At 57.4% G+C, this 14197-nt stretch overlaps 1 protein-coding gene across 1 annotated transcript; it reads left to right on the top strand.

The window, feature by feature from the left end:
* Window positions 1-220: 220 nt before the first annotated feature.
* Window positions 221-11827, top strand: KCNK17 (potassium two pore domain channel subfamily K member 17; the record flags this gene model as incomplete). The annotated part of the gene is made up of 5 exons (XM_082847104.1): window positions 221-508; window positions 3404-3518; window positions 6079-6239; window positions 6702-6876; window positions 11520-11827. The coding sequence occupies exons 1-5, from the start codon at window positions 236-238 to the stop codon at window positions 11825-11827; spliced, it is 1032 nt and encodes a 343-aa protein (XP_082703230.1). The 5' UTR covers window positions 221-235.
* Window positions 11828-14197: the final 2370 nt, after the last annotated feature.

Raw genomic sequence — 14197 nt, 5'->3', positions numbered from 1 at the left:
CAGAGCTAGGCCTGCCTGGGGGTGGGCACTCCACACACATTCGAGGCGGGGCCAGATGCCCACAGCTGGGCCTCTTTTTGTCCCTGGGATTGGATCCCGGTGGGGGTGGGGCAGGGCTGTCCCATTCCCCAGCACGCCTCCTCTGCTGAGAAAACTGGGCACAGGCAGGCGTTGGCTAGAGAACGGACCAGCCCAGTTCCTTCCTAGCCCTTCCTTTCCGCTTCAGTCCTGGTCCATGGCTCCCGGCTCCGGCCTCCCTGCCTCTCCCGCTGAGTGCAGGCGGAGAGCACGGGAGGCGCCCGAGGGCAGGGTCTGGGGCTGCGCGATGCCGAGCACATGGCTCCTGCTGCTTGCCTACCTGACTTACCTGGCACTGGGCACCGGCGTGTTCTGGCTGCTGGAGAGCCCCGCGGCGCACGATTCCAGCGAGAGATTCCAGCGCGACAAGTGGGCGCTGCTGCGGAACTTCACCTGTCTGGATGGCCCGGCGCTGGACTCGCTGATCCGGGTCAGGGGCGAGCGGGGCGGCCCGGGCGCGTGGTGGGGCGTAGGGGGGTGGCTGGCGCAGTGGAGCGCGGGGTGCACAGGCATGCGGCGAGAGGGCACGCACCAGCTCGGGTCAGGGCAAAGCCGGGAGCACTTCTCCAAAAGAAAGTGGAGGGCACAGACGCGGGGACGAACGGAGGCGCGCCTTGCTGAGTAGGGACCCCAGAACTGGGCTGGACCCCGATGGAAAGAGCCCAGCTCCGGCGAGAGCAATGCGCAGCGCGGCGCCATGAGTCCCCGGTTCGGGGCGAGAGGGCGTGACCCTCCCTGTCCAGAGAGTTGCGTGGCGCACACACCCGAATCTGGGGACGAGGACGACAAGGGGCGCGCTAACGGGGTCCAGAGCTGGCTGGCGGGGCCGACCGGGTACGGGCGGCGTAGGGACAGAGCGCGCTGGCCGGCTTGGGAGGTGGCAGGAGGGGTCGACCTGGGACCGCGCGGCGCTGTGTCGATGTCGGACCGCGGGCCAAGGGCGAAAGGGCACCCTTGGCCCCTTCCACCGGAGACCCAGGTGCAAATTTGAGAACTGGGGGCAAGGACTGCAGAGAGCGCTGGGCGGAGGCCTGGAGGGGCTGAAGGGGGCGGTGGGTGGGAGGATGCAGAGGTCACGGAGGACAGAGACTGCTGAGGGGGTGGGGGAGACCCATCGGGGCCTGGGGAGGAGGGCAGGCAGGCGAGGGTTCTTCCGGGCAGGGCCTCACAGATGGACGGAGGTCTCCTTCAACTCTGGGCAGGCGACGAGGGACCCGGCGCTGCTTGGATTTGGCGGAAGCATCAACGTCCTGGACCGCGGCTTGGTCCGCGGGTGCAGACAGCTGCGCCCCTAGACCGACATCCCCACCCTGCAGTCCCCGTGCCTCCTCTGGCGAGGAGGGCAAGGCCTGTGTGCCAGAGTCACCAGCCCAAAGCTAGTCTCCAGAAGGTAGCAGGGAAGTGTGTCGGGTGGGAAGGGACCGGAGCAGTGGATTGGAGGTAGAGTCCTGAGCCCTTGAGACTGGGCCGCTGTGGCTGGGCCTGGAGCTGGACAGGGAAAGGACTATCTCTGTTAAGAATCTGATGTGACACCTCCACCCCCTACATCTCAACTTCTACAAATACAGCCCGACTGCCTAGTCCTGGGGGCTGTGTGACACGCCGCTTGAAAAGGTGGTGAACTTCAATTACCAGCAGCCTGGGCCCAAGGAACGTGACAATGATGGCAACGGGAATGATAGTAAATGCTTCTGTGTAGCACTTACTGTGTGTCAGGCACTGTTCCTACTGTATTAACTTGCTTCATCCCCACCTACCTCACAGGTAGGTGCCATTATTATCATCCCCATTTTAGAGATGGATAAGATGAGGCTCAGAGAGGTTAAATACAAATGCACAGGTTCATAGCCAGTGCGCTGGGGTTGTCAACCATGAGTACCGGCTCAGTACAGATCTGTGTATGTGGGTGTTTCCCAAGGATCCCTGGGGGGCTCTCATCTCTTCCTCTCCACGCCCTCCTGCTCCACCCCCACTTCACCTCCTTCCTCAACCCCCGGTGGATTCAAGCATCCCCAAGAATAGGGATGTGGTATCTCCAACCCAGATCAACCCCCTGAGTGCAGACATGTAAGTGCAACTTCCCGCGGCCCTCAAATTCCCACAGAGTCAAGAGCAAGCGGTTCTCCTCCTCCCAGCCCTGTTCCTCCACCTGTTCTCAATCTCTGTCCTTGGCCTCACCTCCACACACCTTCACAGAGTTCTTAGATGCTTCTCTCACTACCCACACCAAATAAGGCCAGAGCCCTGGGCTTCTGAATATCTTCTCTCTGTGCCTCCCGAGCCACTCTGTGCCAGGATGCAGCCCGGGCCCTCTCCATCACTCACCCCTGCAGGACTCTCTCCCCTTCCCATCTGCCAGCATCTTCTATGCTGCCAGTTGCCACAGAGCACACATACCTGAGCTTGCCTCCCCTTTGCTCGGTGACCTTGGGAGATGCCTGCCCCTCCATCCCTGGAATGGCAGAGTCAAGCATGGCCTGGCTGCCAACTACCTTGCAGTCTCCCTATTCTACACCCCAGACCCAGTCCTCCCTCCCAGCCTTTGCTCCTGCAGCCCCATTTACCTAAACGTCCTTCCACCAGGAACAGTCCTATCCGACCCTCAAGGAAGGCCCAACTAAAACATCACCCCCTCCATGAAGCCTTCTGCCTCTACCGCCATCAGAATGCACACTTTCCCTATCTGTATTCCAACAGCATTATATTTGCAGTAATGATGATGATAGCAACTGCTAACCTTTCCCATGTTCCGTGTTCCAGACTGTTCTAAGTCTTTACACCTAATACCTCATTTAACCCTCAACGACTCGATGAAGTGGGTGCGCTTAGTACTCCCATTTTACAGAGAAGGGGACTGAGGAGCAGAGAAGTTGGATATCTTACCCGCGATCACGCAGCTGCACTGCCTGTGTGCCTAGAGCTGCATGGACTGCGCTGTATCAAAGTTAGTTAAGTTTTTGGCTCTGTCCTGCTGAAGACTGAGGTCATGTCTCCTTTATCTTCAGCTCCCCTAATACACCACATGTACCAGGGCTTGTTGCAAGAACAGGAGTGAGCAGGGGAGAGAACAAATGGAGTTCTTCCAGCCAGTGAGATATCCTGGGCTGACCTGGGTTCTGGGGTGAAGAGAGGGGAAGGAGCTATCCCCATGGTCCCTGCCCGTGGGGAGCCCCTGGTTGGAGGGAAAGAGCCTCCTAGCCCCAGACAGGCTGGGATCATTGTCACGAGTGTGTGTGTGTGTGTGTGTGTGTGTGTGTGTGTGTGTTTGGGTGCAGGGGCCCCATCGCCCCACAGAGCCTGGTGGTCACTACAGCCTCTCCCCCAGGGCGTCATCCAAGCCTACCAAAATGGGGACATCGTCCTCGACAACACCACCAGCATGGGGCGCTGGGAGTTTGTGGGCTCCTTCTTTTTCTCCGTGTCCACCATCACCACCATCGGTAAGAGCAGGATGGGGCCAGGGAGGTGGGGCTGGGGAGGGCGGCCTCCCCTGAGGGACAGGGCACCAGTTACTTTCGGAGGGGTTACTAGGGCCTCCTGGCTCTGAGCGTAAACAGACGCAGCAGCGTGGGCACTGCCTGGGAGCAGAACCTTGGGCTCACTGAAGATGTGCTGAATCGGCTTCTGCATTGCACCCAGGTCCCCAGGAGGTTTGTGAAATGCTGCTCTGGGGACTTCTGCCTCACACAGCCTTTCAGGCAGCTGAGGCCCCCCGGGTAGCAATAAAGACGCTGCTGGGCACAGTAAGTGTCCTGGTCTGCTCGGCCAAGCCCACCCAGCACTCAGCCTGGGTTAGGGAGTGGTGAGGGCAGAGGGGAGGTAAGGGAAAGTTGGGGAGGAAGGAGGGGCAGAAATCCAAAAAGAGCCTTTTGACCCCCTGTTCGCAGCCTTGGGGAAGGTGGCCCTTCCCACCTCTCCACAGCTCACTAAGGCACCCCCTCACCCCATCACCATCCTCTCCAACGCCTTTCCTCCCTCACACACCTGGACCCCTGGGCTAGACCTCCCTCCCCCATCTCTAGGCCTGTCCTCAGGAGAGCAGAGGTGGAACTTGTCCTGGGTGGGTGCCTGGGGACTGTTGTTTGGGGAAGAAGAGTGGCCTAGATCCCTCCGGCTCTTGACACCCAGGAAATAACTCCAGAGGGGCTGCCTCATCACCCTGCCTGGGCACCCTGCCTGGGCGCCCGGCCCGAACGCCTGCATGACACCAGACTCACCACCAGGTGGCGGGCGGACACCACTGGTGGCTACCACCTCCAGCCAGCTCCACTCCCCGGGAAACTCCCAGTCACTCTCCTCCCCAGAGTGGAGCCAGGCAGACGCACCCAGAGGACTCTCCCTGTGACTTTAAATAATACTTCTCGGAAGCAGATCTCAGGCTGCCCGGGGGCTTGGGCAGTCCTCCACCTTGAAGCAAGCATGCTTGGGAGGCCCCTCGACTCCATGGGCCCTGCGCCCCGGAAGGTTGGGGCAGGATGGTGTTTATTCACCCTTACACCCCCGGGTCTAGTACAAGGCCCGGCATACAGTGGGTGCTCAACTAATGCTGACATAACGAATTCCAAATATACCCACCCTACCACCATTTATTGAGCTCCAGAGCAGGAGGGGATGTTGATGCAGTCACTGTGGGCCATGTCTCCCAGATGTGCGGGGGTCTCTCATCTCTGAACCCCACACCTCCTACACTCTCTGCCCTGGGCCCGTGACCGGCCCACCTAATTCAGAATTTCGCAGCCTCTCTCTTCCCAGCTCTACCATTCCTGATGTGGACTTTGTCCCTGTCTCTTCTCTCCACTCAGTGCCGCCCTAAAGCTGTCTGGGCCGGCTCTGAGCAGGGAGGAGGGCCGGGGAAGGGGTCTCCACCCTACCCCACACGCCTGGTCTGCGTACCAGGCACCGTAGGAGCCCTTTTATACTCGAGATCTCATTTTGTCCGTATGGTCCAACCTCCAAGGATAAGGCTTCTTCTTCTCACGGATGAGGAAGCTGAGGCAAAGAAGTTGCACAACTTCCTCAGGATCATGTAGCTAGTAAGCCACAGGGTTGGAGTTCAAAACCCAGCTGGGGGCCACCCTTGCCCTTTCCAACAGCACCTACCCTTAGGGTGGGAATTCTAAACGGCAGGAAAAAAGAGACAGCCATTCAGAGGTGGACAATAGGGAAGTTCATGATTCTGATTCCAACCACACACACACATGCACACGGAGAAAATGCAGAGAAAGGAGGGGGAGAGGGGAGATGGGAGACCGGGTACATGTGGGACAGTTCATGACAGAAGGAGGGGGTCCTGAGAGGCGCAGCAGCGGGCTGCCTCCTTGGCACCCCTGTTACCCTAGGACCAGCACCCTGGGAGGGCTGTACTTTCCAAGCCCTAGAATGAAACAGGGTCTGACCGGCACACAGATACTTCTGGGCCAGCAGGATGGGCCTGAGCCCTGAAATCATTTATCATCTATAAAACCCATCACCAACTTGCTCTTTTATTCACTCAGCTACCCATCCATTCATTCAACAAAAAAGACTGAGTACCTAGTATGGTCCAGATAGTTCTAGGTGCTGGAGATACAGTGATGAGCAAAGCTGGCAAGTCCCTGCTGCCCATGGGGGGCTGATATCCCATTGTGAGGGAACTCGTGAGAAACTAACACCTATCCTGAAGGAAGTGGCTGGAGGCTCTGCAGGCTCCCACACCCCTCTCCCACATGCCTCTGCCCACCCAGGGAGGGAGGAAACGAAGCGAGGACAGACGGGATTCTCCCACTTCGTGGTGTGTCCTCATGTACACAGCACCCCCTAGAGATTCGGTTTTCCGGTCTGTCAATCTGGGCATAATCTGCATTGGGAAGGGTGGCCGAGGCTGGACTGAGGGAGGAAGTTCAGCGCCCTGCATGGGAAGGGAAGGCCATGGCACATACCAGCTGCCATGTCCGTAGCGGGTAAGGAACGGGGGCCCCTGAAGACGGAAAGGCGTCCTGAGGTGTCTCCCTCTGGCCTCAGGCTATGGCAACCTGAGCCCCCGCACGATGGGCGCCCGCCTCTTCTGCATCTTCTTTGCTCTCGTGGGGATTCCGCTCAACCTCGTGGTGCTCAACCGACTGGGGCATCTCATGCAGCAGGGGGTGCACAGCTGCGCCCGCATGCTGGGGGTCACCTGGAAGGTGAGGGGGCTGCAGGAACAGGGGCGAAGGACGGGTCACTTCTAGAATGGGGGGCTGTGGTGGGAATCGGGGCCGTGGATGGCCAGGTTGTCACTACCCGGAGGGAGAGTCTCTGGTAGAAAATGATGGCCGTGGTGGGTAAAAGGGTTCACTGGTGGGAACAAGGGATCCTTCTGGGAACCGGGGTTACTGGTGGGAGTGTGGTGGGGTTGGGGTCACTGCCCAGAACGGGGGTCTTCAGTGATAAAGGGACATCAGTGGGGAGGGGACCTGGAGCTAGCCAAGGCCTTGTCCAGGAGCCTGGAGAACTCACACCAGGGGCAGAGGCCCCAAAGGCGGCCCCCTTCCTACGAGAGTAGCGCTCACCCTGCCGTCGGCTCGGTGCGCCCCCAGGCTGTCTGCCCCTGGCCCCGTGCACTGAGCAAAGGCCTCATGGGGGCTGGGCGCTACGTGCACCCTCAGGACCCGGCCAAGGCCCGGTGGCTGGTGGGCTCCAGCGCCCTCCTGTCCGGCCTCCTGCTTTTCCTGCTGCTGCCCCCGCTTCTCTTCTCCCACGTGGAGGGCTGGAGCTACGTGGAGGGCTTCTACTTCTCCTTCGTCACCCTCAGCACCGTGGGCTTCGGCGACTACGTGATTGGTGAGAACCCCCAGCGGGAGGCGGGAGGGGCGCCCTCCACACATCAGCCCATCGTCCGTGTCCCCGGGCACCTGCTGCGTGCCAGGCCCTGTAAGGGTTTGGGGCCCAAAGTCCAGAGGACACGGGCTTTGGCAGGTTCAGCTTGCCTTTGTGGTGTGGTAGGGCTAAGGTCACCCAGCTAAAAAGTGACAAGTGGAGTTTGAACCCTGCGCCTCATGCTGTAAGCCACACTCCTGGCCATCCTGAAAAGCCTGAGAATTCCCCAGGCTCACCTACTATTCTTAAAGCTCATCGGATAAAGGGGGGCCCTGAGTTCTCTCCCCCGACCATCGTTGTCCCAGGGTCTCTCCTCCCCACTTCACCCCGCCCCACAAAATGCCCCTGGGTTCAGGGCCACGAAGCCCACCTCACAGCCCAGGGGGTCTGGCAGGAGAGTCTGGGAGAATCAGAAAATCCCAGGCTCCCCTAACCCCCAAACAGTTGGTCTCCAAACTTGGTCAGTAAGAAAGGGCTGTGTGGCCCATAGGGTCCAAGGTGGGGTTTAATCAGCGGTCATCACCCATCGTGGTCAAGTCAAGGGCCCCTGGAAGCGACTGTCCTTCTATTAAAAAGCTGTGGCAGTTGCCCAGCAGGTGGCAACAGAGGGACATTCTGCGGGGCGCAGGGGTGGCTGGACCGCCAGCCCAGCCCCATCCCCCTTTACTCCCCCCACAAAAGGGTCACCAAGTGAGCAGTGGCCATGGCCTCAAGGGGCTCTGTGCCCTCCTTCAGGTCTCTGGCCCCAAAGTGAGTTGGAGGCGCTGCCCTTCTGCTCTCCTGCAGAAGCAATGTGAACCCAGCCTGGAATATTGAAATGAGGTCCCACCAAAGTAACAAACAGCTAGAGCCCATTAAGCAGCCAAGAGCGATGACTGTCCCCACATTTACTGAGGAGAAGGACGAAGCTTACAGAGGCCAAGACGTTTGCCTGAGGTTTTGCACAGCTAGTGGGGTATGACTTCTGACCTGACTCCAAAACTCTTAGCCCTTTCCAGACGGCCTCACATATCCCCTGTCTGGGCCTCAGTGTTCCTGTCTATAAAATGAGGGGCTGGTCTAGGTGATGGCTAAGACTCCTCAGTGCTTTCTGGCCTGTGTGCAAAGTCCCCTTCCCTAAACCTCTCCTTCCCCAGGAAGCAAGGTCTGGTGTCAGGGGCATCATGCTGCCCCTTCCTGATATCCTCTGTCTTGGAAGGGAGGCCGTTGCTCTGGAAGAGAAGCTTTGGGACAGTTTCCTCCAAGTGCGTCATGCTATCACTCCTACCCTCAGAGAGGAGAGATGTATCTGAGGAGAGCTGAGCCCACCGTCCCCACATCTGCCCACCTCAGAGCTCAGAGAATGAGCTTTGGGTATGCCCTCTCCTCTCTGTTCCCACTGCCGTTTCCCTAGCCTAGTCAGGGCTGTTGCACATGGCTGGTTGTACAGGCTGGGCACTGCACAACCCTAACGGGTTGCCATTCACACAGAGCATGATGAGCATGGCACCCATGGACTGGTACAGCCTCTGTTCTTGTCCTCCCTTGGCTCTCATGACCTTTAAAATGACAAGTGCTATCATGTCACCTGCCCAGCTCCTCTGAAAACCTTCAGTGCTTTCCTGCAACAGCTGGCCCCCTCCACTGACTGCCCCCCACCTTACCCCAGGGCTCAAAGGATGAAACTCAGGATGTGTCCCCAGTGATAGTCCTAAACCCACAAGTCCTTGTTCTCTGAGGGTGCCCATGCAAGGAGGGGGGAGGAGAAGAGGGAATGGGACCCCCAACTGCAATCTCTTTGTACCCATGGATCACTAGGGCTTCTAAAGTTTGGTCCTAGATGGGAATAGCTGACAGCAGGCTCCCCTAGAAGCTTACCTGGAGGAACCTTTATGGGGTTACTGAGGACACACTCTGTGAGTATGTCCAGAGGCCCCACAGCCCCCTGAGGGAAGGCAGGGCAGGGGGAGGAGGGGGCAGGCCTCTCTAGACATGGGCAACCTGGAAATGTGAAGCAAGGCCTCTGCCACCACCGGGGGGGTGGGGGGATGGGGCGGCAGAGACATCCACACAGCTGCAGGAGTGAGGAGGGCCTGGCAGGGCAGGGAAGCTGGTGTATTAGGCGCAGGGCCCCCAGAGTCGCCTTCAACCAAAAGCTCTGACTGAGAAGGCCTGGTATGAACCTACGAGGGCCCTTTAAGTCCAGAGGGACTGCTGGGCAGCCCACTCCCACCGAGTGGCAACAGGCAGAACTGTCCCCTTCACCACATCCCCAAAGATGTGCTACTCACACTTTTCCCTCTGCACCCATCTCAGTGTCTCGTGACAAGTGACCACACGTACCCTCACTTGCCCTCTGTAGCTCACACAGCCCTGGGTTGAGGCTGTTACGGCCGGGCTGGTCGGAAGAGTATTTCATGGTCACCCACGTCCAGCGTAGAAGCGGAGAGCTCAGAGTGGAGAGGGAAGCAGGGCCCGGTCACATAGAGGGCCTCACAGGCCGAGTCACGGATTTTGGACTCTGTCCTAAGACTAAAGGAAAGCACTTATGGTTTTCAGAGGAGCTGTGCAGGTGACATGATAATACTTGTCATTTTTAAAGGTCATAAGAGTCAAGGGGGGACAAGGACAGAAGCTGGAACAGTCCATGGGTGCCATGCTCATCATGCTCTGTGTGAATGGCAACCATTTAGGGTTGTGCAATGCCCAACCTGTACAACCAGCCCCCGACTGCCTCATCTACAGACCCAGAGAGGGGAAGGAAGTTGATTAAGGCCATAGAGCAGGCAAGCCAAGGACAGGTCTAAGATAGACTCCCAAGCCAGGGATCCTCATACACGTATGTTCTAAGATCTTCCATAGCTCAGTGGGGACAACCCACCCTCACTTCTTCCCCATGTCTCTCAGCCTTCCTCGTCCTCCAGGGATAGGACGAAACCCCTTTCTCGGATGGGAGTGCTGAGGTCCACCACCTGGACTCTGGGTGTCCACTGTCCCGTGTCAGCAGCCACAGGGTGTGTTGTCTTCCCAGTCGCTCCTCTTGGCCCCATTGCCGTGGCCGGGACAGCCCCCAGGTCCCAGGCGCCTGCTTCTCCCTAGCTCACAGCCTCCGCTTCCCCCAAATGCATTTGCAATTCCGTTGAGCGCCTTGCCAGCTGCCAGGTCTCCTGCCACTTATGATTTCGGCTAAAAAAACAATGAAATAAGAGGGGAGAAGAACACCTCCTCCCCTCCGTTGCCAGAAGCAAGTCGAGCTGACGGGCAGAGAGCTGGCTCACGGCTGATCTCATTTGGGACCGCCAGCGGAATGGTGGCCCTGTAACCCAATCAGCCTAATCCAATCCCAGCTTCCGCCAGGCAGTGACGTCGGGCCCGGGGCTGTGGGCTCATCCCCGAGCTGGGGCCCAGGAGAGGGGTTCGGGCTGGGGAAGACAGGGAAAAGAGGTTGTGTTGGGGCCAGCAGGACAGGGTAGGGGGTGAACAGAGGGGTGGGCGGTACAGAGAGTTGAGACAGAAGACGATGTCAAAGAAATAAGAGGCCAGATCTCTGCCCTTTGAACAATCCTGATCTGATAAGATAGACCCTCCAGCACAGAGCGAAGAGCTAAGTGATGGAGTAGGCTCTTGATACAGCTAATCTAAGCCTCCATCCGTCCCCTCCCTCACTCATTCCTTATCCAGTCCTGACTGTGCTGGGGCACAGTGTGGGGATCCAAAGGCGAGGAAAGCAACCACCTGACTATAGGTCTTACATGCCAGGCACCATCCTGAGCACTTTATGACGTGAACCCATGTGATGGTCGCGACAGTCCTAGAAGGTGGACGCTCTTGTTGTCTCCATTTTATAGATGAGGAAGCTGAGGCCCAGAGAGGGTAAGTAACATACAGACTGCGGGAGACAGGGGCCCAGTCTAGTCTCTTGGGAGTAAAGTCTGAGCTGAGATCTGAAGGGTGAGGGAATGAAGAGCGTTCTGAGCTGAGAGGACAGCAAGTACAAAGGCCCAGGGGCAGGAAAGAGGATGGATGGAGAAATGGGGGAAAGACCAGAGTGACTAGAGCACAGCACTCAAGGGGGAGAGGCATGCAAAGCGGGGCTGGAGAAGCAGCTGGAGGGCACTGGGATGAGGATGTAGGATGAGAATGTTCTTCCTAAAGCTCCTGGAAAGCTCCCTTCCTTCAGACATGAGAAAACCAAACACAAAAACAGGCCAACCACAGAGCAGGCATTAGAATCTCTTGGAGGGTTTGTCAAAACACAGATTGCTGGGCCCACCCCCAGAGTTTGTGATTCAGTAGGTCTGGAGTGGAATCCAGTCATTCACATTTTTCACAAATTCTCAGGGGATGCTGATGCTACTGGTCCAGGGACCCCACTCTGAGGACCACTGGGACAGAGCACAGAGTCCTTCAGAAAGACAAAGAAGAATTTTAGCTTCTAAACCCTAGGAGTTAATCCAGGGGGGCTTCCTAGAATCCGAGGGAGGTGACCACAAGACCAGCAATCTCAACCCGGTCTGGACTTCCCACATTCTACTCAGACACATCAAGCCGTGTATGTCTGTTTCTGTTTTGGGAGCGTGGCCCTGACTTTCCCAGGTCTCTGTCCTCTGACCTTGCTTCTCCCCCAGGGATGAACCCCTCCCGGAATTACCCTCTGTGGTACAAGAACACAGTGTCTCTGTGGATCCTCTTTGGGATGGCGTGGCTGGCCTTGATCATCAAACTGATCCTCTCCCTGCTGGAGGCTCCGCGAGGATCGTATCCCTGCTACTGCCACAGCTCTGAGGGGAACTTCAAGCCCCGAAGCTGGAGCCAGAGCCTGGATGGAGAGGCAGAGCCCCACTCCCCGCAGCCAGGCTGCTATCTGGAGGGACCTGTAATCATGAATTGCCCAGAACCCTCTGTTAAAGTCTCACACTGTGGAAAGGACAGCTAGCTATATTCTATTTGTTCCACCTTCTTCTTCAGCAGCAAGATCCCTGATTTTAAGCTTGGCATAAGACCACCCAGACTAAAGTCTACATTTTTTGGTCTTCCCTTAAAGCTAGGTGCAGCTATATGATTAAATGTTGCCCAACAGGCTACACAGAGAAGTATTCTGTGTGACTTATTACGGATGTGACTTCCAGTGTGGGGGGGATGCTCCTCTTTACCACGTCCTTCTTCTAGCTGGCTGCAATGCTGATACGGTGGCTGGAGCTCTGGCAGCTATGTTGCACCATGAGGTAGAGGCCATGTTTGAGATTGGCGACACAATAAGATAGAAAGAGCCTGGATTCCTGATGTTTGCAGAGCCACCATAACAAACCTGGACTGAATACCACCAGACTTCATTTATGTAAGAGAGAAATAAATGTTGATCTTATTTAAAACGCTATTAATTGGGTTTTTCTGTCACTCATAACCAAATCTAATTCCAGTTCCGGATGACACGCGCACCAGAGACAAAGGCAGCTTCTGAGACTGGAGTATACATAAAGAGAAATCACTCCCTCCCCAGGTGAGTTTGCCCAGGACTGGTGGAGGGAACTGATTGAGGGCCGCACTGCAGGCCCCCACAACCCCAGAGACCTTCCAGGTGAACTCACTAAAGATTTGCTGATAACTCTCAAGGTTGATACAGCCAGCAGGCAGCTGGTCCCAGTTTGGCTGCTAAATTCTTGCTCTATCACTCACTCATACCACAGAAAAGCCCAGGACAGGCCAGTGGGCTCCTCCTGCCTCAACATGCTCCACTGCATTTGAAGGCTCCAACCACAGTTTGCAAAGCCAGGTAGGATTTGCAGAGGTCACTTCTGTTTGCAGAGCATCTCACCCTAAGCATTTCTGTCTCTCACTCAGGGTTGCCACTGAAGCAGCACATAGCTGTGTGGTCCCCACCTCACCCGGGCACCCAAGCCCAGCCAGGAGCCCCCGGCAGTACCAGGCAGCACCTACAGATCACCTGGGGCAGTTGGGTTCTTGGCCTCAGTGAGTATCTGCAACTCTGCTCCCCTCTACCATCCTATAGGTAGCATCACAGGGACCTGGGGGGTGGGGCTCCATGTGGCCCCTCCCTGTGACGAACCCCTCAGCCTCAGGGCCCTCCTGGAACTGGGTCTGGGGCAGCCTCCTGGCTAAGGAAGAAGGAAGGGCTGTTACACCAACCAGCTTGTGCCAACTGGCCTGGGCCAAAGTGGACCAAGGCCAGACCCAGGAGCAAACACCAGCGAGTAAACAGCAGGGTCCGTGCCCACTTCTTAAGGCCCACAGGCTGGGCAGAGGAAAGTGGAGGTGAGGAAGAGATTGCTGGAGGTCTGGAAGTAGCATCCCTTGTGTTGATACTTAGCACACTCCAGAAGGAGGACCTAGCAATTCACAACTGGGAGAGAGGGAGAGACTGGAGTGCTGGGTTGGCCTCTGTGGCCCCAACTCTGTCTTGCCTTGAACCCCTTTCTCCTCACGCCTAGCCTCTCTAGACAGAGTCCCTCTCTTCCCAGCAAGCCCTTCACCGGTGCACACTCCTGCCTCTGCTCAGAATGCCCGCCCCAGAGGGAACTTACAACCTGTGGTGCTGGGGGTGGAGCAGAATAAGGCTTCTTGATTGGCCAGTTCCTTACAGACGTCTGCTCCACAGCCAATGAGAAGAGTCGCTGGAACTCTAAGTACAGATCCGGAAGTGGGGAGGGGACACAGGTGAAAAGTGAGGGGTTGTAGAGCGGCGGGAGAAATAGAGTAACGAAGTCGGGATCTGGGAAAGACACGAGAACAGAAAAGCCGACCTTAGGACAGAAATCATAGAGCAGAACGGGCGGCGAGGTCTTTCCCCCGTGAAGCGATGATGCCGCAATAGGGTCAGCCAGAGAGCTGTGCACAGCGTGCGGGTAAGGAACCAAGTCATTCATTCGCTCACACAGCCTGGGCCACCAAGTCCTGGAGGAGGAAGGAGAGGGGCTCCTCAGAGCAGTATACTGTGGTTGTAAAGGGCGTGAGTTTACAGCCAGCCTGCCTGGCTCACCCACCAGCCCTGTGATCCTGGACAAACCACTTAAAGTTTCTTTGCATCAGTTTTCTTCTCTGAAAAATGGAGATAAGAGCAGAGCTGATCTCCTGGGATTAAACGAGTGACTGTGCAAAGTACCAGAAGAATGTGCGTCAGCCCAGAGGAAGAATGATGTGCATGTCAGCTGCTGGCGGTCCACGGCAGGCCCAGTGGCCGGGGCAGGAGGCGGACACTGTGCAGGCCGGCAGCCAGGTGACAGGCAGCGCCTCTGATGACCCCTCTCGGGGCTGGGGGCTGGCCAGGCAGGCTGGGCTGAGCAAGTGG

This window comes from Leucopleurus acutus (assembly GCF_964270905.1).
Source record: "Leucopleurus acutus genome assembly, chromosome: 10".
NCBI lineage: Eukaryota > Metazoa > Chordata > Mammalia > Artiodactyla > Delphinidae > Leucopleurus > Leucopleurus acutus.
Note: the sequence above shows the minus strand (reverse complement) of the source record. Positions and strands in the feature narration are given on the sequence as shown.